The 23,556-nt window shown below is 56.2% G+C and overlaps 1 protein-coding gene and 1 long non-coding RNA gene across 2 annotated transcripts in view; both read left to right on the top strand.

Annotated features, from left to right (window-relative positions):
- Positions 1–23,556, top strand: part of MAPKAPK2 (mitogen-activated protein kinase-activated protein kinase 2) — a 34,573-nt gene that overhangs the window by 8,552 nt on the left and 2,465 nt on the right. Inside the window, exons 2-8 of the mRNA XM_027695037.1 lie at positions 7–229; positions 19,918–20,057; positions 21,666–21,730; positions 22,444–22,523; positions 22,614–22,740; positions 22,992–23,067; positions 23,225–23,349. Coding sequence (XP_027550838.1) covers positions 7–229; positions 19,918–20,057; positions 21,666–21,730; positions 22,444–22,523; positions 22,614–22,740; positions 22,992–23,067; positions 23,225–23,349 — 836 coding nt within the window. The remainder of the gene's footprint in view (positions 1–6; positions 230–19,917; positions 20,058–21,665; positions 21,731–22,443; positions 22,524–22,613; positions 22,741–22,991; positions 23,068–23,224; positions 23,350–23,556) is intronic.
- On the top strand, positions 603–5,937 carry LOC113973256. The gene is made up of 4 exons (XR_003536178.1): positions 603–1,896; positions 2,113–3,004; positions 3,464–5,319; positions 5,885–5,937. It is a non-coding gene; the product is annotated as an uncharacterized LOC113973256 (long non-coding RNA).

Raw genomic sequence — 23,556 nt, 5'->3', positions numbered from 1 at the left:
CCCCAGCCCGCCGCCGCCGCAGCCGCCGCCGCCGCCGCCGCCCGCCGCTCCCCCGCACGGGCCGCCGCCGCCGCCGCCGCCGTTCCTGCCGGGGAAGGGCGGCCTGCAGATCCGGAAGAATGCCATCACGGACGACTACAAGGTCACCACGCAAGTGCTGGGGCTCGGCATCAACGGGAAAGTTTTGGAGATCTTCAGTAAGAAGAGCGGCGAGAAGTTCGCGCTCAAGGTGCGGAGGGACCCCCCCCCCCCCCCCCGCGCCCCGTCCCGGCGCGCCGGGGATGGGGAGGGAGGGAGGGAGGGAGGGACGCGGGGACCGGGCGGGCGCTCGGCCGGGAGGGGCCCGGGGAGCGGCGGCGGCGCCGCTGACAGTGATGGAAGGTGTCTGCTGCGGGGGAAGGGGGTCCCGGGGGGGCCGCTCGGCGGCAGCGGGGCCGGCCGGACAATGAGCTGCCGCCCGCCCCTCCGGCCGCGCTTTAATCTCATCTTCCCCCCCCTCTCCCCTATGGCGAGCAGCGAGACGTTGGTTTCCAGCTTTCCTAGTGTGAAAAACGAAGCGAAATGACATCTTTGGTAGCACGACGGGGAGGAAGGGGGGGGTCTGGAGTGGAGAGGAGCCCGTGGCCTGGCTGGAATCCCCCCCGCGGGATGCACATCTCGAAATGTGGGGTCTGCATCGTGAAACTGGGGTTCCCTCCGTGGGGCTGTTCATAGTGTGTCCTGTAAGCACAGGAGCTACCCGCTGTCCCCGTTTGATGGCAGGTCTCTCCTGGCTGTAACACCGAGTGACTGTCGTCCCCCCTTCACACAGGGAATATTTCAGCGCTACGATGTTGCCCCTTGCCCCTAACTTGCTTCTCTTCGAAAGACGTGGATAAACAGTGGCTGAAAAGCTATGTTTTAGGTGATGCGACCCTCTCCTCGTTTTCACACGAGGTTCTTTGAGGAAAGAGAAGAGCGCGTCTCTCTGCAGGAGAGACTTTGGGAAGTTTGAATGGATTCACGAGGCGCTGGGTGACGCGGGTACAGGCAGTCTGCTCAGCGGGAGCGCCGTGTTCTCCAGCATCCCTGCAATTTGCGCCCACACATGAGCTGTTCAAACCCTTGGCGTTACCCTGAGAGCTGGGAAGGCTCAAAAAACCCCACCTAAACCCGTAACATCCCCCCCTTTTGTGTTTAGCCCCTCTGTTGATGTCTGGGATTCCTAACCTGAGTGAGTGAGTGAACATGGGGCTTTGGAGGCACAAGTTGTGCCGCAGGGGTGGTGGGGTCAGCACGGGACGGTGCTGAGCACCTGTGGTTTAAGAGTGGGGGGCAGTTGGATGATAAGTTTGACTTTTCTGTCAGAAACATCAGGAGCGTTGTACTCCAGGGCGACAGGTATTGTCATCTTGTTGGGGTGGAAATTAGCAAAATCTTCTTCTGTTTTGACAGACAGGCTCCTCCTCGCCTCTGAAGTTGACTCATGTGTTTAAAGCGCAGATCCCAGCACTTCCCTTTTGCAGCCCTGAAAGGGGAAGGATGGCACAGCAGACCGAGCGCCGGCGGTTCCTCTGCCCAGCGCGGGCAGGGTGGTTGGGGCCCGGCACTGGTGCTGTCACCCTGCCCCGTGCCAGAGCAGAGATGGGTCAGGATTTGCTGCCACAAGTTCCTTGGCCTTGTTGAGAAGCGCCCTGGAGGGCAGGACTTCTTGCTGTGATGTAGGAGGGTGACACAGAGCATCTGCGCAGCTCTCCGGGGGTGAGGCATATTTGACACCGAATCCCTTTCAGGAAAAGGGATTGTCTTCCCTGTCCCCTGCCCCGGCCTCTTCTCACGTCCCTGACGGGGAGGGACAAGTTCAGCTGAGTGGTTGGACGTGTCCCTGGCTTCTCAAAGAGCAGCACAGCTGCTACTGTAAGTGATTCCTTCCAGCACCTTAAAAACTCCTACGCTGTGAGTTTGGGCGCTGGGACGAGCCGGTGGGTACCCGGTTTGTCCTCGTGAGGGTGAGCTGCACACTTGAGTTATTCCATTGTATTATTTGGACCGAGCTGCCAAACACCAAACTTGGTGTGGGTGACTGCCCTAGACATGATGTGTGCTGACTTCATCCCCTCCTCTGGTACGCAGGCAGGATGATGTCTCTGCAAGAGACCTGTGGAGAGGTATTCGGGTCCAAATTACTCATGGGCTGCATCAGAGTGGAAAGATGACCTAAAGCAGGATCCACAGAAGTGATTGCATCGAGTTGTCATGTTTCAGATGATGCTTAAAAGAATCCTGATGGCCCATTGCCAGGAGCCACAGCTGAAATCTGTCTGCTGCCTGCTTTGGTTGTGCAGTGAACCTTTCTGTTTGGAACGTCAACTCTTTACGTTTAATATTTCAAAGTCTTGTATAACACTGGAATCCTCCACTGGAGGATGAGACACAGTTTTGTCTCTCCCTGATGTTAGTGGTATCTTCTGGTTGTGTTGTGCTTCCTCTTGGGTCACGAGCAACTATTATATTGTTAAACCTCCTTCTCCCAAACTGAGAGATGCACTTAGGTAAGGGTTTTGCTGAGAGTCACTTTGCTTAAGGGAACTTTTCAGTGCTTCAGGAAAGCTGAAGAGAGCTTGGAGACAGTGTTCTAGCAGCAGTGAAAACATTAAGACCAATTTTCTTCTCCTTCCAGTGCAATAGTCCGTGGCAGAGACGCATCATTAAATAAAATGATGCTCTGTGTGTGAGTTAATGGATGGCACTTCTGCTTTCTGTGCAGTCCCCAGGTGAAAACGAGAGATTCCTTTGTTTTTATTGTAGATTATTGTTAATTTTTCAGTTTCCCACCCCTTCAATTTTATTTTATTTTATGGTGCCAAGCAATACCTGAAGTGTGGCGTCCCTGAATTATCTGCTGTGAAGCAACCACGGATGGTCCCAGTCACCCATGACCTGACCCCGTGTGATGCACGATGATCTGCTGCAGGGTGGGAACATAAAGCCCGTGGAGAAGTGATGAATGGAACTGAAACATGAGGTCTGGGTGATTCCTTACCCCTTTCTTCCTTGTACCTCGGTGTGATTTATTATTAGGCAAAATTAGGCTTGTAATTTCTGTAGAGGCTGCTGGATGTAGGTCACTGCTGGCCTGACTTGGCGAGGTTCGCTGTGGTCAGGCTGCAGTGGTGGGGCTGGGAGTGAGGGCTGTCTCGCCTGCTGCAAATTCCACTTTTAAGACTAATCTTTAGGCAAGATGCCGAGTTGGTGGCTGGCTGCCTTAATTCAGCGAGGAAATCACAGGTAAACCAGGCTGGAGAGTGGGGAGTACTAGTGGCAGCTCGGTGGGGCATTTCGTGGAGCAGGTTGCCTTTAAAACAAATTAAGAAACCTCACTCCTGACCTCAGCTTCAACGCAGGAGATCCTCCCCTGGGTTGGTGAGCTTTGGAAGGGCTGGAAGAGCTTCTCAGGGCTCGTGAATTTGCTCCTCTCTGGCAGCCCTGTTTCTGGAGCATCCTCGGCGCTTTGGGGCACGTTTGCGAAACACTCTCAGTCTCACTCTCAGCCTCATCAGATAATCTGTGAGTGATGGCTCCTGTGATGGAGAAGGAGGAAGGAGGCCGGTGCTTTCGTGGTTTATCATTCTGGTAAGATGCCTGTGGTGGAATTAGGGCAGGTCTCGGAGCTGATAACTGAGCAGTTCTGTGGATGAGCGAGCTCGTGGAGCTGGTGGCCTCGTGCTCTCTCTCCCACTGTGGGGAGAGGTTTCTTACAGAGGTGTTGAGGGGAGCAAAGAACCCTGTTCCCTGCAGCTCTGATTGAGATCAAATGCTCTGTCCCCCAGAAAATCCAGCTGGGAAAATATCCCTGAAGTGAGGGAGTAGATGAAGATCCTGAGCTTATATTCATGGGAAACAGCTCACCGTGTGTTTGCTGTACTTCTGTCCCTCTCTCAGTGGGAAGATTTTTTTTTTTAATTAACTCTACCATGTATTTAATATAATCAGAAATGTCTTCACTGTGGCCTTCTGTGCAAGCTGTGGTTGAAAAGCTGTGGAAAGTGTGGTGACATCACTGGGACTTTTCCAAAGCAGCGGTTTATTATCTCATTGACCAAAGGAGCCTACTGACTCGGGGTTTGAGTTTGTTTAAAAAATTTAGGATTTGCCATAATCCCTTCTAAATACTTTACATGTTCTGAGCAGTCAGACCCGAGACTGCCATGGGCTGATAACAGCCTGGGAGCAGGGGCTTGCTTTTCACTTTGGTACGTGCTCAGGAAATGGCGGGGCTCTTCCTCTTAATAATAATCCAATGCCATCAGCCACAGGTCCTGCAAAAGAAGTTTCCCATGTTTTCAGGGGCGGGGAACTGAGATGCAGTGATTTACTGAAGGTCTTGCAGCCCGTCAGAGGTGACGCCGGGCTGAGGAGCTGAGCTGCTGGACACAAATACAGCCCCTGTGTGTCTGTGATTTAGTAGCCAAGTACAGCCAGGTAAAAGGATGATTTTTGTCATTCACATTGAACTCCCATTTGTGCTGTCAGGAGAGCCCAGTGTATAGGACAGCACTGGCCTCTGGGGCTGTGGAGGTGGTGGCTCTGCCTCAGGTAGTGACTGGCGCACAGCAGGCACTGGGATTTATCAGACACGTGCTCCAGAGCATTCAAAACAGTGTATAAAGAATAATTTGAAGCTGTGCAGACTGGGAGCCAGGTCTCCTAGCGTGCTTGGTGGACAGTGGGTAGGCACAGGTGATGAAAACTGCCAGAAATTTCCTACTGAGGAAGCCTGAAAGAGCGAGTGGATGACTTCTCTCTTCCCAGAAACATCCAGGATGTGCTCTGGTATCTGATGAGATGGATGAACTCTTGATGGCTTCCAGGGTGGTGCAGGTTATGTGGGAGGCATCCAGAGGAGTGGCCGGGTTGGAAGTGGCTGTTTGGCCATCCCTGTGGCACGGACAGCAGTGTGACTTCGAGTTTACGATCTGGCATCTCCTGAGCCTTCTTGGTGGGCTCGTGTGCCCCATACCAGGGTGGTCTAAGGGCTTTGCAGCAGAGACAGCAGCTAATGCTATTTTCCAACCCATCCCTTTGCTGTGGTTTTCACTGTCTGCTGAGAAGCTGAGAGGAAAGAGCCCTCCTTCATTAAGAAACCCTCCTAGCTCCGACCATAACCAGCTCCCCGACCTGCAGGCGGCCCTCGCTGCAGAAGTCAGGCTCCTCTCCAAGCACAACTGGCCCCGCGCGTCTGGCCTCAAGTTGCAGCATTCAGGCAGCATGACCTCACCTCCTGGTTTCCAAGAATAACGTGCTGCCTCCCCTGCGCCGCGCCGGGACTGTCTGCAGTGGGTGAGAGCGGCTGCCACGACCTGGCACGGGCCAACTCGAGGGGTTTGGCTCTTGCCAGATGCCCCCAGGCAGCCCCGTGCCCACCCCGGGCTGCTCAGCTCCTCTGCCCTTTGTGGAGGAGCTGGGATAGGGCTGGTTTTGGAGGCTGGAGGGTTTGGAGGGGGTGGGTCTGTGAGGAGCAGGGCGATCCCTCCACCAGCTCTGGAGGCTGGCATGTGAGCAGGGCTTTGCCTGACCGCTCCCCAAAAAAACCTGTTTCAGGCTGAGCAGTCACATTGAGTCAGCGTTTCCATATGGTCCAGAGCTGTTGAACATCGTGGTCATCTCTGGTGGGGACGTTGATTTTAAAAGCCCCTGAGACCTGTATCCCACTGAAAGTGGGTCCCATCCCCTCCGTGGTTGTCCCTCATCCTTCGTGGCTGCAAAATGCTAAAAGCAGCCTGGTCTAGTGGGAGATGTCCCTGCCCACGGCGGGGAGGTCGGAATGAGACGACCCTCGAGGGGTCCCTTCCGACCAAACCATTCTGTGATTGTCTTATTCTGTGGAAACGTACTCTCCTTTCAGCTGCCCTGGCACGAGGACTGTGTGCATGACTGGTGCCTGGAGGCTCATTTTGGAGAGGACTCTCAGGTCCAGGCCATGTCCCTGCGGAGGTGGACGGGGAGCAGCGCGCGGGGGCCGGAGCAGGGCACGCAAGAGCGACTCTGAATGCACAGAGCTCTTCTAACAGCCTTTTAAACTGTTCTTCCTTTGTACCTGGTGGCTGAGTCATTTCAAAGATTTCAGCCTTTTAAGATCTTACCAGTTTGAGGCAGGGATTACAGCGCCTGGCAGGTTTAATGGTTGCATTAACTCGCTGCTCCCTTTGTGGCCTCGGGAAGGGACTAACGGCCACGAGTCCATGAGTGCTGGTAGATCCCCCTGACCTGAGATGACCCGAAACACAAGTTTTGCTGGAGATGCTGTGAGCCACAAAAGTGTCCCTTGGAGAGCAGTGGGGTGATACCTGCTGTTGGAAGGGAGGTACAGGATGAGGGTACCGGTGTGGCTGCTCTCTGGGCACTGCTGGGAGCACGTGGAGCACCACTGTGGCTCCATGTTCAGTGTGATGCTGCCCAGAAGGATGATGGCATTTTCCCACGGATTAGAGCCTTATATCAGTGCCCTGCCTCGCTGTGACAAAGTGCACTGTCCCAGTGGAGAGGGCAGGTGAGCTCCCTGGCTCAGGCAGCCTGCAGCTGGCACAGCCTTGGCCCTCATATGTAATGAGATTATTCAAGCTGCTGGCGTCAGGGCTGCATGTGATTCTGTGCCTGGCTGTCCTGCGAGCCGTAGCCTAAACTAGAGATAAAGTTCAAAATGCAAACCCAGATCTGAATGTTCCTGGGGCGCCCAGCCAGGCTGGGACTTTGCTGCTCTGCTCTTGCTGTCCTTATCCAGTTTGGTCTGTAGATTTGGGGATCAGTGGAAGGCTGGATTAATTTCCTTTGTCATCATAATTGAGTTTGCTGCCTTGCTTTGTGCCCTTGGCTGCGGGCAGACCCCCCGGGTGCCCCTCTTGAGTTCAACCTCTCTTTGCTGGCCCCAGAAGGGGGTCAGTCAGGTTTGGGGTCATCATTGCCATATACCTCTCATGATGCATCAGGCTAAATCTGTGTAACAGCAGGTTGGGACTCTGTGCTGTCCCTTTCCAAAGGCCTACAGCACCTCTGGGTTTGGGAGCATCTTTTGCTGAGCGTTTGGAAGCGGAGCAGCCGCTGTCCCCATCCTCTGCCCTCCCGGCGTCCTCCGGCCGTGGTGCGCGGCACCGAGCTGGGGCAGCCTCTCGAAAGGCTCCTTGGATGTCCTGCCAAGTGTGTGTGTTTTCAGGGAAATGTGGCTGGAACACAAGCTGGGGCTGCTGTGGAAATTTGGCAGCGCGTGCCGTCGGGCTGCAGTTCCAGTAGCTGCAGCTCCTCGGCTCTCGCGCCCATAGGTGAGGGTGGGAGCCCGGTCCAAGTTGGCCTGGCTTGGAAATGGGATTGGAATCCTGGGCTGGGGGGCAAAGCAGATGCAATCAGATCCAAACAAATCAGAAAGTACGCGTGTTGTCCTCAGCCTAATTTAACGAAAATAGTAAATAAAACAAAAGAGCGGGGGGTGGTGGGGGTGGTGTTCTGGTAACTGGGATGTGGTTTTAATTTCAGCAGTAATGACAGCCTTATGGCATCCACCAGCTCAGTGTTTAGAAACAATTTAAACTTATATTTCCACTTGTTTTAGCGAACAGGCAGGGGCTGTGCTTGCTCACAGGTGCCACTGTGGGTGTCAGCGACCTGTCAGCACAGAGCACTGGCTCCCACAGCCCTGCAGCTCCTGGAGCCGCTGCTTTTGGGTGCAGCCAGGCTGTGGGAGCCACTGTCACCTGTAACAGCCTCCTCTGGGCAGCCCTGTCCCCTCGAGGCTCTCTTCCTCTTGGGCCATTTCACAACCTCACTGCCCGTGTTGGACAGATGAGAAAACCTGGGCGGCTCTTGCGTAAGCGGCTCTGCCGGGTGCTGGGAAGGCCGGGCTTGCCAGGAAGTTTAAACTCAGATTATCTCCTGGAAGTCATCAGAGCTGTGAGTTTGGCATTTTCGGGTGGGTGCCTCCCCTGCCGCAGGCAGAGCAGCCCTGGCACGGGGACAGGGCTGTTTTGGGGAGCCTGGAGGTGTTGCAGCCCTTGGCTGGACACCTTCCTGAGCTTCTGGAGAGGACATCAACCCCCTTGCTGGCCCAGGAGCTTGGAAGAGGCTTGTGGAGGCTTTTGCTTTTGTCCTCAAGTGCTTTTCCCTGCAAGGAACGACCCTGTTTGTGGGATGAGGAGCTGTGTGTTTGTGTTGGAGCAGGATGCTCACATCTCCATCTCCTTTCCCACCCTGCTTATTCCACTGTAGAGCTGAAACTCCCAGTATCTTTTGTTCTAAGGAAGAGCTGCTGTAAAGAGCAACTCTCTGCCAGGATGTGAGATGCCCTGTGGGTGGTGGGGTTCAGCCGGGAAGTGCTCCAGGTCCTTGGGGGTCTTTGGAAGTGTCCTGGTGCTCTGATTCCCCAGCTTGCTGCTGGAGGAGACAGCCAGCCTGGCGTGTCGTTAGGGATGCAAATGCTGGGCTGATGAAGTCTGGGTGAGTAAGGTGCTGAGGAGGTTCTGAACGGATTAAAATGTGGTCTTTGGGCGTTGCTGAGCAGCAGCTCCGGCGCCTCCTGGGTGTCAGCAGGGCAGGAGGGTTGGGAGCTGGAGCTGTTTCCCGGGAGCTTCGGAGCAGGTCTAAGGCTTGTGCCCTCTGCCACAGTCTGGAGAATACGTGGAAGATGATGTTCTCTGTGTGCCTCAGTGCAGTGCTTTGGGGTGATATTCCTGTTTCTGGGCCTCACCTCGAGGAGCTGCAGGGCTGGGAGGGCTCTGGCCCTACAGGGTCCAGCTAATGAGAGCAAGGAGAGGGTTTTGGCTGCTCTTGGTGTAGCCCGTTAACTCAGTTTCCTGGACTCTGGCAGCCAGGGCAGCCTGTCCTTGGCAGGTCGAGCACCTCTGGCTTTAACCAAAACATCCCTTTCGTGTTTCCTTCTCCCCAAGGATTGCACTGAAACAACAAGGTGAACGTCACCAAAGGAGGGTTCGCCTGGGACGTGGTGGTGATGCTTTGAGGGTTTTAGTGACTTAACTCCTAACCAGCACTGAACATCTGGATCTTATCCTCTTCAGATCTTACCCGCCTCAAATCCAAACCCTGCCAGCAGCCCTGGAAAAAGCCTTAACCTTCATTGTGTGAGACATGGGGGTAACACAGTGTGGGTGCTGTTCCTACGGGCCATTGGAGGCTTAACTTCTCTCTCTCACTTAGGAAACGGAAGCTCTGCTGACTCGAGGTGTTGCTCCAGGCTTTGTGGGGCCACAGGGGCAATGCCAGCCCTGCTGCTTCCCAGAGAGCTCCAGGCTGCTGCAGGGGTTGTGTGGGGAAACGTGGGGGCTGCCGGAGCCCTGGGGTGGGCGGGCGGGCGGCCGAGCTGCACAAAGGCTGCCCTGTCTGCTCTTTGGCTTCCCCCAGCCCTAAGCTCTTTTCGTGAATAAGTGGGATTGAAAAAGCTTAAATTCATACAAAGCAGGATCCAGGAGCCCCCGGCCGACCCGGGGAGAGCAACTGCCCCCTGCTCACCCTGTGCCCCGGGGCTGCCTCTGCTCCTGGGGGTCCCGGTTAACGCTGCCCTGGGATGAGCTGGTGTCTCTAAGGCTGTCTGTTGGGAGAGGTTTCTTTTTAAAAGCTGGGTATGGGAATGTCCAAGAAGAACAGCCTGGTCTGCCAGGGGAGCAGCAGTAGCTGCAGGAGTAGATTTTGTTTTTGATAGTTTGTTTAAATATCCCTGTGTTTATCCTTTTATCCCCTTTCCGGTTTAATCTAACAGGCAAAAGGAGTCCAAACCACTTGCTGCCTATTGTAGTTGGTAAGAAATCAAGTAGCCTGCTGGTAAACACTGTCGAGCAGTGGATTACTGGACATCCATGGGAGGATCAGCCAGTCTTTCCCACGTGTGTTTTTGCTGTATATTGAAAAGATGCAAGAGCACAAAATCTCTGCTGTCAACCCAGGCTGGATCAGGTTGGATGGGGCTCTGAGAAACCTGGTCTAGTGGAAGGTGTCCCTGCCCGTGGCAGGGGGTTGGAACAAGATGAGCTCTAAGGTCCTTTCCAACCCAAACCATTCCATGATTCTATGAGCCCTCAGTCTGTGCTGTTGTCTTTCGGGCAGGACGTGTTCGTGGCAGAGACCGGCCTTTCCCTCTTGGTAACGCTGACAGGAGGGAGTTTCCCCCCCGTGGTATTTTTGGAAGTTTGTGCACCCAGGCGCTTCGTGACGATTTTTGCACGCTTGTTGGCTGAGGTATTTTGAGGTTATGGTGCTGACTGGGACATTGGTGGTCCGGGCTCTGTCCCAGCTTCACCAAACCTCCCCAGCTCCGGGGCTGCGCGGCTGTTGCCGACAGGTGCCGGGGAGGCTCCCGGGGCTGCCAAAAGCCTGGAGGGAGCTAAGAATAGCCCCCCTGTCCTGAGAGCTTTAATGTGGTGCCAGCAGGATGCAGAGAAGGGCTTTTTTTTAAAAATAGAAACACAACTGTGTTTTCCTGCTGGCCGAAGGAGTCTCGGCATGGCTGCTGTGGTGGGAAGAGGGGCTGCTGGAGGAGGACTGCCCTGCTCGGCCCCTCGGGCTTGTGGGGTGGCAGGAGGCTCTTGGATTTTCATTTTCAGAGTCCAGGATTTCCCCTAAAATACTGACTGCAGTGGTGGGTAATGTGAAGTGTGTGATCTTAGATAGTGTTGAGTCTCAAGTCTGAAGTGTTGCTCGGCTCTTAACCCAGGCAGGTTCCTCCAACTCTTCTGCAGGTCCTGTTGAACACTGGGGCTGTGTGATGGAAGGAAGGGGGGGAGGAGAGCAGCCTGTGGGGCAAGGACAGCCTGGCTTGGACAGGGAGACTGCAGTGAGAGCCATGAGCAGCCCTGGCTCTCGGCGAGGAGCTCTGCTTTGGTGGGTGTTTGGGGGAGATGGTGAAGGAGAAGGTGGGGGGGGATGCCTGCCCCTAAACAGCTCTTAATCATCCAGAGGGGTTCAATCCTCTCCTTTCCCTCTACCTCTTCATTACTGTCCCCTCTCATTACACATATTGATGCCCCTCTCCCTGTCCTGTGCATCCCCTGGGGTGGGCTCGTGCTTTGGCTGCATCGGGGCTGACAGTGCTGGAGGTTTTTAGCTGCTGTGCCATGTGAGGGGTGGAGGGAGCAGGAGGAGGAGGAGGAGGAGGGCAGTTGGTGGCCGAGGGACCCCTGCCTCGCTGAGTGCCCGCGCAGACAGAGGTGTGTTATGAAATCCCCGTGTCGCTCCTGGCCTGGCCTTCCCCTGCTCCAAACAAACCCACAGCAGCCACCCAGCGTGGGAGCTGTTTGTCTCACCCAGGGAAGAGCCACAGTCCCAGCCCAGAGACTCTGGCAGCCTCTGAACCGCTCTGGATGTCGTGCTGGGTGTGGGTTCACCAGGCAGGAGCACCCTTTTGGCACTGCTCGGCTGATTCCAAGGTGGGTGGTGGGTCCCAGCAGCCGGGGGGATGCTCCACTCTGCATCCCTGCAGGGATCTCCGGCGAAAGCAGAGCATCACAGCGGGGTTGCACATCCTGGGCTCATCTCAGGGAGGTGTTTGCTGTGCCCTGGTGTTGACTAAGCCCGTGACAAAGGTGAAACTGTGTTAAATAAACAGCTGAGAAAGGACAGGATGATGCAAAACGTGCTGTCGTCACCGAGCTTTGAGGGTGCGTAAATGGAACCCTCCTCAGGCTTGGCACTGGTGCAGGAAACACATCCCGAGGCCGTGCTGCTCCCAGCGCCGGGGGTGAATGATGCTTCAAGAGAGGTTGGCCTTGATGCAGCTTTGTGTTTTGGTTTGGTTTTTTTTTTTTTCCCCTCCTTTAAATATACATGCATTTATTTATGCTGCTCTAAGATGTGTGTGGAAAGGCAGCAGGGAGGATCAGTGTGCTGGGAGGGGGGGCTGGCAGACACTCATCTACCCCATGGGGGGCCCTGCCCATGGGCTGAGCCCTGAGAAACTTCATTTTTGGGAAGAGCACGAGCCCAGGAGCTGCCGGGAAGCGGTGGGTGTTGTGGGCCTTCTGGCAGGGCTTCACGGCTCCAGCGCTCCCAGGCGTGGATCTGGGCCATCCCAGGCCTCTCCCCGAAATCACTTCCAGCCTTAAACGTAAGGAATGGGGGTAGGCACGTCCGAGAACAAAAGCAGTTCTGGGATGTAGGTGTGGGGAATCCAAAGCTGCCCCTGGGGTGGGAGGTGACGGTGGGGTCAGGCAGGGTTGTCCCCAGGGTTGGTGTGAGGAAGGGACCCAAAAAGATGCTCTGAGTGCCTGGTGCTGTCCGTGGGCCGTGTGGTCCGTGTGTCTGACGTGGAGGGGAAGCCCCGGGATACGGGGCTGGCGGAGGCAGCCAGAGATAAGGGGTTTTTCGAGCTGTGCCTGTGGGAGGGGAGCGCAAAGGACAGAGGTCAGCGCTGAGTTAATGGTTTACATTGAGCGTTTGCTTCGGTGTTAATCACACCTGCAAATATCAACCACTTCCTATTGTAAAAGCACATATGGGCGCTTTTTCCGTTCACCACGTTGTCAGCTCTGATAGGAAACCTGGCAAGGGACAGGGCTTGGGGAGGGGTTGGGAGGAGGAGCTGACCCCGGCCCGGTGCTCTGCAGAGGGGTGGAAGTGAAGGGGCTGTGTGTGGAGCAGATCCGCCGGCTGCTCTCGCGGGAAGATATCCGCCCTTCCCGTGGCTCCCTGTTTTCCTTTCACTTTGTATTGTGTGGATAAAAGGCCCTGGCAGACGCAGCAGAGGCGTGCAGGGTGCAGGGGTCTGGTTTGCAGAGAGGGGTCTCTGAGCATCCCCCACAAAGTGGCTCTGTTTGGAGCTGGGCTGTGGCTTCTGCTGGCCCAAGACAGTCTGTCCCTTCTCTGCTCAGACCCAGTGTTGTGGTGGCTCCTGGTGGGAAGGGACATCTTGGATACCTGTAGAAAGGGATGGGCTGAGGCATTTTGGCCATTGTGACCCCCTTTGCTCCCATTGGATTCATGGCGAGGTCCTGGCCAGGGTGGTGGCTCCATTGCTCCAGCCAGACCTGCTCCCGGGGACCTCTGGCATGACCTTCTCCATGCACAGCAGGACATGGGACCTTGCTAACCATGGCTCATGCCTGGGCTGATCCTGGCTCCTCACGCCAGCCCTGGTGCCTCCAGGAGAGATGAGCATCCGGTGAGTCAACAAAACCCAGCGCTGCTGCTGATGGGCAGAAGGAAGAGGATGATCCCAAAACAAAAACATGGGACTGAATAGGCCCCTAAGTTTGTTTTTCTCAGATACATGAAGCTGAAGCTCTTTATTTCTCTTTATTAAACACCAGCTCCAACCTGCTGCGTGACTCACTGAGGATGCTTTGTGCTGCTGCCTTGTTGCCATTTACCTGCTTTGACTTTTCCCTGTGAGTTTTGCAGCCCCCTCCCACCCACCTCCCTGTCTCCTCCCTACACCCTCCTCACCCACCGTGTCCCCACCGTGCTGGTGCCCTTCCCTCGGCATCCAAGGTTCTGCTCCCGGGTACCCACTTTGGCACTTGGTCTCCTTGAAATCCGTGTGCCAAGAATATTTTTTTTTTTGCTGCTTGGGGAAGGGGCTCTGCAGAGCGGGGCTGGCCGGGGGGCAGCGCCCCGATTGCGCGGGGGGCACGGGCCCCTGGCAGGTGGCTCTTATTTAAGCCCAGGCCTCTCTTCTGCTCCTCGCCTTTGTGCGCCTCGAGAGGCTTTTGTTGCAGCCTGAAAAGGCTGAATAGCTGCTGCATCTGTCGCATGGGGGAGAGCGGGGCGAGGAAATGCTCAGCAGATGCCCTGGGCAGGGGGGGAGCTGCGGGGCGGGGGGTCCCGAGCATCCCCCGCCGGGCACGGACCCCTCGGGAGCTGCGGGCAGGGGAACTGGCAGCACACGGGCACGGAGGGTTGTGCAACCACGGCAGGCGAGCGAGGCGAGGCCCCTTGTGAAAGAGCAGGGAGAGCCGCCTCTCCCCTCGCCCCGTTTCCATCCTCGCCCCGTTGCAAAATCGCCGGCAGGAGCCGGGACGAGGCGCCCGCTCCGACATCTGCCTCCGCTCCGACATCTGCCTCCGCTCTGCCTGCTGCTCCTGGAAGGGATTTTAGCTCGCCTCTTCATGCCTGGCTTGTTGCTCGTCTCAGGCCACGCACTGGGAAGGCTTTCCCTGAGCTCGCTGCGGTGGCTCCAGGTCTTCCTCCGAGCGCTCCCATAATTCAGGCTGCGAGAATGCGGCCGAGCAGCTCAAGTGTGTGTGTGTCAGTTCGCGTTTGCTCAGCCTGAGTTGTGTCTCCTGTCTCACTCCCTCTTTGTAGCTCTTTCTAATCTGAATAATTCTCTCTTGCTGGGATCCTTCTTCCAAACCTTTCCGTCTTCCTTGAGGCAAGAGAAGGTGGAGGAACCTTTTGTTCATGGCTGTGGAGGATGGGGCTGGCTGCCTCAACATCCTCCCAGGCCCTCATGGCGCCTCTGGAAGTTGTGTAGCTGATGCCTGGTGCTGTCCTGCCTTGCAAGCCATGAGGCTTGGATGAAGCCACCTCCATGAGGGAGCAGCAGCCACCCTTCAAACAGTCACCCTGGCGTGGCAGGCCGGGACACGCTGCAGGCAGAACACTGCCGGACCCACGCAGGGCTCCTCCTCCGGACGCGTCACCTCTCCTCCCTGGCTTTCCCCGGGCAAAACAAAAGTGAGGATGATGCTTTTGCCTGATCTGTCAGGGCTTAAAACTCTCTGTCTGTGGCTCTGTGTGCGTGGGCAGGGCAGAAATGATCCCCAGCCTGGGAAAGTCCCGTCAGTTCTGTCTGTCCTGGTGGGTGTAAGCAGCGGGGATGGGGTTAATGTAAAGGTTTATGTAAGAGCCACGATGATGTGGGGGAGGTTTCCTGAGCTGCACGTTTAATTGTTCTTGCTTTGTGGTTGAACCATGAATTTCCCTCCGTTTGGTAACATAATTCCTCTTATGGGCTTTGGGACTCGTGATTTTATTTCTCTTCTGTAGTTCATAAACAGTAAAAGCGGAACGAAGCTTTGCTGCTCCCACGTCCTTCTGCTGCCCTCTCCCTCTGAACCGTGTCTGCCAGAGACTGGGGCAGCTTTGGGGCGATTGCCTTTGATCTCCCCAAATATTCTGGAGCGTTAAAGGCTCAGTTCAGTCCAGGTCCCCCTGCACTGTGGGTCCTGGGGGCGATGGGGTTTGCCTTCCCGGTGCTGCGAGGTGGGAACAGCATGTGCAAAGCTTCCAGGACTGGCTCTACAAATGTGTAAAGCAGCTGACGCCAGTTGGCAACGAGTTTGCAGGGGAAGATTAGGAGAGGAAAATCCTTTGAAGAGAAACCCTTTTGCTTTATTAGGAAAAAATGCTCCTTGCCCCGTGTCAGCCGGGTCAGGGGAATCCGAAGCCTGTGTGTGTGATCCAGGCAGGGGGAACCTCTGCTTTGCTTCCCTGCTGATAACTTGGGAGGGTGACAGCTTTTCTCTCTTTGCCATAGGTTTATTCTTGCTGCAACTTAAGAAGGGTTTATTTTAACCCCTGTGGTGCAGGCAGGCCCTGAGGGGAGCTCCTAGGGGTGGTGTGGGGTCTGGGTAAGCTCCTGCAGGTCCTGACAGAGGGATGTTGCTGCACAGGTGAGGCACATGGTGTGTGCTCCTCTGCTGGGGGACTGTGGAGAACCAGGTGTGATCAAAACACACACGGAAATAAAACCACCCTGCCTGCAAGAGCAGCTGGAGCGCCCGGGGTGAGCGTGTGGTGAGGAGGGGCAGCCTTGGAAAATGAACAGCTCAGCATGCCAGTATGGGCCTGATCCTTACTTTCCTTGGAAATTGCCCGTGGGAGGTGAGTTTCTCCTGTGCAAGCTCTTGGACAGGGATGTCTGGCCAGTCTGAGGGAGTGCAGCTGAGGGGCAGAAGCGTTTGGGGCTGCGGTGGCACCCAGGGCAAGGAGCAGCAGGACAGTGTCCTCAGGGACCTCCTGCTGTGCCAGTGGAGGAGGGACCTTCCTTTTCCAACCTGCCGTGACTCATGGAACATCATCCCAGGAGGAGGCGGCGAGACTGAATCAGTGGTGCCTGAGGACACGCACGGGAGAGGGAACGTGAGCGCGGGCGGCTCCAGCCCCCTTGTTTGCTCCAGTGCCTTCCTTCCTTCCTTCCTTCCTCGTGCCCACCCACCTTTGCTGGGCTTGCTGGGAGGTGATGGGGGGAAAATTCAGCTCCATGTGCTGCTGAGCAAATAGGACAGAGCCCCCAGCCCTCCACTGGAGCTGAAGCTCATTTTCAATGCCCGTGGGAGCAGGCTGAGCCTGGGTTTGGGTTTGGGTTGGGGTTTGGGTTTGCTGCTGGGGTTCCAGTCACCCTGCAGACATCCCAATGAGCTGTTTGCTTTTCAGGAGCTGCTTCCAGGGTTTGTCTTTCAGAGTTGGTGAAAAGCCCAGAGCTCCTGCAGGAGCCCTTGAGGAGCCTTTGCTGCTGTCGGGGTGTTGAGCACGTAGGGGCTGGGCTGTGCCGTCCCCTGATGGGACCAGTTTTGGAGCTTGAGGGTTTTAATGAAGCTAATGAGTGTGTTTAGCTTTGCACAGAACTAATTTCTCTCACAGTGTGGAATGGCTCCTGGGGGAGCTGGGCTGAGCCAAGGCACAGGATGGCAGCAAACGCTGTCTGCCGAAATCTCGGAGGTGTCAAGCTGCTGCGAGGGGAGCTGGAATGTGGCTGAAAGCTGAATTTCCTCCCTCACTGCCAGGAGGGTGGAGTGTCCCTTTCCCCGCTCTCCCTCCTTTCCTGCAGGGAGGTGCCCTAATGAAAAGCAGAAATGAGATGGGGCAGAGCTCTGGGTTGCCACAGCTTTCCTGGTTGTCCCCTGTCCCATGCCATGTTGAAGAGACACGGGGATGCTCTCTGATGATGAGCTGATGGTTGGAGATGTGCACTGGCTGCAAATGTAACACCCAAAGCACATAACAGCTTTAATGGGAAAGGGATGCAACTGCTCTGAGTATGAACCCTGCCTGGGTTTGCTCCGAGGTGGTGGTGGAGCCTCCTCTGCAGTGCTGCCCTTGTTCCCTGTCCTGGGGACACTTGTGTAACTCAGGGATCTGGTTACTGCCCGGCTCAGCTGCTGGAGCCTCTGCTCCAGCCACAGTGAGCAGGTAGAGCAGCGTTTTCCATCTGAAATAATGAAGGGTTTGATCCCCATGGAGCCCTCCCTTGGAAGGGGAACAGAAGACAAGAGATGGAAAAGCTGAACTGAGAGCAGCTGTGGGGGGTTTCCAGCAGCTTGTCCCATCTGCTGCCCTTGCTGCTCTGCAAAGGGTTAACCCTGGTTGTGCTCCAGATTACTGCTGTTGCAAAATCTGCTGGGGTGGGATGGGGGCAGTTGACCCTTGTTGAACCTCAGGGAAACACGAGGTGCTTTTCCCATCCCAGCCTCCTCGTTGCAAGCCAAGAAATACAAATCTTGCCGTGGCCATAGGCTGCCCTGCATTCCAGAGCTAAAGCTGGGACGTGGGCAGTGTTACCACACCCCCCAAGTGCGTTCGATGTGGAGTTCCTGTGACTGCAGCTGGGACGTCACCCTGCAGTGGTTTCACTGCTGGCTGTGGCCAAGGGATGGGAAGGAAAGTTGTCAGCTGTGGGAGCCTCTGGCACCTACCTAAAGAGGAGAAACTGGTGGCAACACTGCTGTTGCCTTGTCTGGATCAAGACCAAACAGTGCTGTGCCAGCCCTGTGTCATGCTCAGCACATCCCCGGCTGCCCCGGGCACAGGGAGCCTGTACCTGTGCTGAGGGCAGGACATTGTGGGGTGCAGAAGGTGATGCTGGGCCTGTGGGCTGGTTCTGCCATGGCTTGGGCATCACCTTATCCTTCCTGCATTGGTAATGGCCTTCCCCACACGGCCTCATTGCATCTGGCCTTCAGCTCCCCGTGACACCGCTGTCATCCGCCACCGGGAACATTTCCTAAATTAACCAAATCATTCCCTTAACAAGGCTTAATCTGCTCCTCTCAAAGCCTCTCCATCAGCTCTCCATCCCTGGCTGGCAGGGGAGTGGAGGGAGCAGCTGGATCACAGCCGGGTATTCCGAGAGCACCGGGGCAGCTGTTGGCTCCCGGCGGGTGCCCGAGTACAGACACAAACGTCAGGGCTGTGCTGGTACAGGTAATGGAGCCTGCTGCCTCCTACTTCATTAAAAATACAATTAATCTCCTTTAAAAGCGCTCTGAGTGACCTCTAAAAATGGGATGTATTTTGCTGTACCTCTCCTGTTTGTCTTGTGCAGAATGATGTTAACTAGCTGCTTCCTGCTGTTCCATTTTCCCAGCGCGCAATTACAAATCGTTTTGGTTTTTTTTTTCTCTTCAGCTTCCTGGCTCCCCACGCCAGGATCTTTGGAGCGGGGCTGCAAATAGCCAAGCTCTTCTCCAAACTCCTTGTGTGGCTCCTCAGGGGGCTGGTGATATGTTTGCTTATGGTTTTGGCTTCCGCAGGATCCAGTTTTTAGGGTAATTAAGCAATAGAGGAGCAAGGAGGGGCTGTCCAACCTCCTGCCCTGTCTTCCTTTCACCCCGAGGCTGTCAGTGCAGATGATGTCAAGCAGTTGTGCAAAGGTTGGCTTGGCCACTTTGGTCCTCCCTGAGCTTCCAGATGCCACCCTACACCCCATGTGCCATCTCAGGTTTCCACTGGCATGGGATTCCTCCACGAGGCGAGGAGGTGGGAGAGGTGTGACCAAACCAACCCCATGGATGGATGGGGTTATGGGTGGGTGGCTGAAGGGCACATCCTGTTTTGCTTTTCCCTGTGGCAAAGGACAGTTCCAGTTCCAGGCAGGAGTGCAGATCACTGTTACTCTGCCAGGGGACCATCAGTGAGTGTTTCACCTCTAAACAGGCAGTGTGTGGGTTTTGGGGCTGCAGTGAGTATTAACCTTGTTCCTGTGAAATCCCCCCTGTGCTGGGCACCACTCTGCGTCCTGCCAGGCCAGCGAAGCATCCCAGGGCTGATGCTCCCATGCTCCTGGAGCTTGTCCAGGAGAGGTCAGAGGGGTCAGAAGTACTTTTCTGTCTAAATCTTGGTAAAATGACCAAACCTGCTGTTTCCTGCTGATGCACATGGAGGGTGGGGGTGTGTTTCCACGTCCCTCTGCTCCGAGGTGCAGACCTGCTCCAGAGGGTGTTTCACTGAGAGCTGCCAGAGACAGGAAGGAAAATGAACTGTGCTCAGGATAGACACGTTTGTTGCTCTATATTTAGGAGCATAATTAAGGCTGGTTGTTTATCCTGACAAACACGGTAATTAATAGTCTGTGGCAGACAAGCAAATCCTTCCTGCACCTGGGAACTGTGAGTTGTCTTTGGGAAGGGCAGGGGCCTCATTAAAGACCTGGTGATGCCTGGGAGAAAAGCTGCTATTTAGGGAACATCTGGCTGTTTGCTTTGTTCCCTCCCCGGGCACACGTGGCCATGTGCTGGTGGCCTCTGAAGTTGTGGTGAGGGAGCTTTTGTGGTCAGCCCACGTGTAAGGGCAGGAGGGTCCTGCTGGACCCACGGAGCAGAAGGCTGAGGGATGGGAAGTAACAGGGGCTGTGTAAAGCAGGCTGTGAGGGTGGTTGGTGGCACTCAGGGGTGCGGTGGTGTAGGTGTCGGGGTGCAGAATTTGGCTCATGAAAGCAGTAGGTCTTGCTGGTTGGGCACTGGGGGTGGCAGTGAGGTGACAGGCAACTGGGATAAGCTTTTACCAGCCTTGGAAGGAAGGGCAAGAAGCTTCTGAGGGCAAACGGCTTCTCACTCTTCCCACTAGATGGGGGTGGAGGCATTGTCAGAGCGCGTCTCCCGGCGCCCGCAGGGAGCACCCTGCCCGGCCCCTGATCCTTCTTGGGTGGGCACTGTGCCAGCAAGGGGGTCATGACCTGGCTCTTCTGAGCTGCTCGGGGCTGATGGGGGGGTCTCATTTCTCTCACAGATGCTGCAGGACTGCCCCAAGGCCCGCAGGGAGGTGGAGCTGCACTGGCGGGCGTCGCAGTGCGCGCACATCGTCCGCATCATGGACGTCTACGAGAACCTCTACCAGGGGAGGAAGTGTCTGCTCATCGTCATGGAGTGGTGAGTCCTCCGGCCGAGGGGCACCCCCAGCCCTGCAGGGGGGATGGGGTGATGCCAGAAGTGGGGTGAGAACCTTCCAGCACCTTCCAGCGCTGCTGCTGGGGTGCTGGGGACGCCGGGGAGGTGCCGTGCCGGGGGATATGGCCTGTGAGCCGTAGGGATGGCAGCCCTGGCAGAGGAGCTGCAGTGCTGGTGTTGGAGGGGCGGCGGGAGCTGCACTGGCTCTGAGTCATTCTGAAAACCCGCTTGGCTGAGGGCCTGTGGTTCTCACAGGTAGATCATAACCAAACTCGCTTTGACCATTGAAATTTGGGGTAGTCAGCGTGTTCCTGGCAGCCTGTGGTGGGTCCGTGGAGCAGCAGCCACGCCGAGCTGACGCGTCTGTTAACGCTGTGGCACCTCCTGCAGCAGCAGTCAGGCGGCTCCGGGTCGGGTAGATGTTTGATACAACCTGGGGAGGAGGAGGAGGAATGAAGGGGAAAGTATTGAAACCACATCCCAACCGCAGCTGTGATTTGATGCAGCTTCCTTGCCAAAACCTCTCCTCTGGCAAGCTGGTAGGTTGCCCGGGGGGGCAGTGGGTGCGAGGAGCAGCACCGGGGCAGGCGGCACAGGCAGCGGCTCTTGTGGGGGGAAGAGGCTTCCGAGAACCACGCTGGGACACTGGGCAGCCAGGGTGGGAAAGGTGTGTGTGGTGTGGAAAGAAGGAGTAGCTGAGTGGTAGGAAACAGGTCCCCAGGGCTGTGTCTGTGAGAGCTCCGTGCTGTCCGAGGGTGCTCTGGGTGTAACGCCCGTCACAAGGCAGTGTTTGGTTCTGGCGTGAGCTCGGCGTGTCTCCATCCTCACAGGGCCCTGAGGGCTGCCCACTATTGGGATTGCAGATGTCTAGTGAACGTCAGGGGTGCTGGCAGGAGATGCTGTCGGCGCTGGGAAAGCAAGAAGCTGTTTCTGCTTGACTCAGATAAGGCAGGGACAGGAAGCGCCATTATCCCTGCTCGTGGAGAATTCTCCCATATCTCACTCCTGATCTCTCTGGGAGCTGAGTTTTTCCTGAGGGTCCTTGGGGAGGGAACCACACCAAGGATCCCGTGGTGCTTCTCCAACACCTCACATGAGACCTTGCTGTGCTGCAGTGGGGTCCAGCCTCTGCCTCCCCCACCCCATTGCTGAGCCCGTCTCGGTGCTGCTGATGCCTCTCCCGTTCCCTCAGCTGGGCTCAGCACTTCTGCCTGGGGTTTGTGTGCCGGTGAGGGGGTTGTCTGGTGAGCAAAAGGAGGGCAGGGTGTGCTGGGAGTGCTCTCACCACCTTCAAGCCACATTTGCTGTCTTTACTGTAAATGTGTTTTCTGTGGGCTGGTGGGGCGACCACGTCCGCCTGCACCCGGCGTCCCCACGGCCGGCACGGAGCCTCTGCCTTGCTCATTTCTGGAAGGAGGAGGCTCTGAAACGCCCCACACCCAGAAGCACCGATCCAAGGGCTTGGATGGAGAAGGGGATTGTTTCTTGCTGAGCTTGTGCAGCTCCTGAGTGAGCATCAGAGGTTTTGGCACAGCTCGTGCCAGCGTGGGGTGGACCTGAAGCATCTAACGCCACCTGCTTCTCTTCCAGCCTGGATGGTGGGGAGCTCTTCAGCCGCATTCAAGACAGGGGAGACCAGGCCTTCACAGAACGGGGTATGGAGCCTACAGGGTGCTGGGGTTTTGTCTTTGGACCATGTTTTGATGTTTATGGAAGTGTCTCTGGTCTAGCCTGTTCCCTCAATGACTCCTTTGGATCCCCAGCAGAGTTTTGCGCTCAGGGAATGAGGAATGGGGGTGCAAGTGCTCCTGCTTTTCACATTCACTTGAGAGCAGGGTTAGGGGATGTTGTCTCAGCTGCCCGCACACCCTCTCTGTCCCAGTCCAGCGCAGGTAGGAGATTCAGTGATCTTTAGAAACACCAGCCTCCCTCAAAAAATGAAGTCCTAGGGCTGTGGTTCTCATGAATCTCATTCATCTCATCCCTTCTACTCTTACTGCCAGGAAAAGCTACTACACAACCCAAACCCTGAGCCCGTTGCCCCCTTGGCTTCCCATCCTGTGGAGAAAGCTTTCCCAGCTGGATTCCCTGCTGGCTGGGGGTACTTAGTGGTGTGAACCCCTCCTTGGATATTGGGGTCAGGGGCTGGAGCCTGCCCCATCCCTCCTCCTGGGAGTTTCTGTCCCATTTGCTACAGGCTCCTGACCCAGGGATGGGTGCTGGGTGGGCCTCCATGGAAAGGGGCTCTTGAGGCAGAGGAAACCCCTTCGGCCTCAGCCAGGCTCTTTGGTCTGTAGAGTTTTCAAGGGAGTAGTGCTCATTTTAACTTGCTTATGAAGGCTTAATGATGGTTTCTTTGCTGCTTCAGAGGCTTCAGAGATCATGAAGAGCATTGGGGAAGCCATCCAGTACCTGCACTCGATCAACATCGCGCACCGGGACGTGAAGGTACAGTGCACCTTCACCCCCCCTTGGCCTGTGCCAGTGCCAGGCTGCCCCAGCCCTGCTGCTCACTTCTTCTTCCCTGTGTGTTCGCAGCCTGAAAACCTGTTGTACACCTCCAAAAGGCCCAATGCTGTGCTAAAACTCACAGACTTTGGCTTTGCTAAAGAAACCACCACGCACAACTCCTTGGCCACTCCGTGCTACACGCCGTACTACGTGGGTGAGTGCCCGGGGGGGGTCTGAGCTTCCAGGTTTGCAGGGCTGGAGGGCAGATCTTGGGGGGGTTGTGTGGCCCATCACTTCTGCATCCAGCCTGGAACCCCATTTGCAGCCTGGTGCTGGAGGCAACAGTCTCCACTGCTCCAAGCAGGGCTGCCGAGAGTGCCCGGAGCTGCAGGTGGATCCATGGGATGGTCACACCTCTTCCACCTGGTGCTGCCACGTGGACTCAGGAATTTTCCTCTCTTTCAGCCCCGGAGGTGCTGGGCCCAGAGAAGTATGACAAGTCCTGTGACATGTGGTCCCTCGGTGTCATCATGTACATTCTGTAAGTCTGACGGTCCCTCTCCATCCTCCCGGGGTCAGAAGAGGGGGCAGAACCTTTCTCTGCTGCTCCTGCTCCTGGCACTGCCCCGGGCCCTGCAGGTGCTGCTGGGGAGGTTTTTGAGGTGACACATTGACTCTTGTTCCCTCTCCTGGCACAGGCTGTGTGGGTACCCCCCCTTCTACTCCAACCACGGCCTGGCCATCTCTCCCGGCATGAAGAAGCGAATCCGAATGGGCCAGTACGAGTTTCCCAATCCTGAATGGTCCGAGGTGTCAGAGGAAGGTAAATGTGGTCCCCGTGGTGGCTCATCCCCAGGCTGAGGTCTCACTTTGGGGTCAGCCCTGTGTCCAGCAACCCTGTGAGGGCTGAGGGGAGCTTGGGCACGTCACGGGTCACCTCTCAGTGATGCAGCAGCTTCACCTCTTTCCTCGAGAGGCTTTTGCTGAAGGGTTTGACCAGGGTGAGCTCTGTGGCACACGGGAGGCATGT

Source organism: Neopelma chrysocephalum, unplaced genomic scaffold (genome assembly GCF_003984885.1).
Source record: "Neopelma chrysocephalum unplaced genomic scaffold, ASM398488v2 Primary Assembly neopelma1_100, whole genome shotgun sequence".
NCBI classification, from domain to species: Eukaryota; Metazoa; Chordata; class Aves; order Passeriformes; family Pipridae; genus Neopelma; species Neopelma chrysocephalum.
Note: the sequence above shows the minus strand (reverse complement) of the source record. Positions and strands in the feature narration are given on the sequence as shown.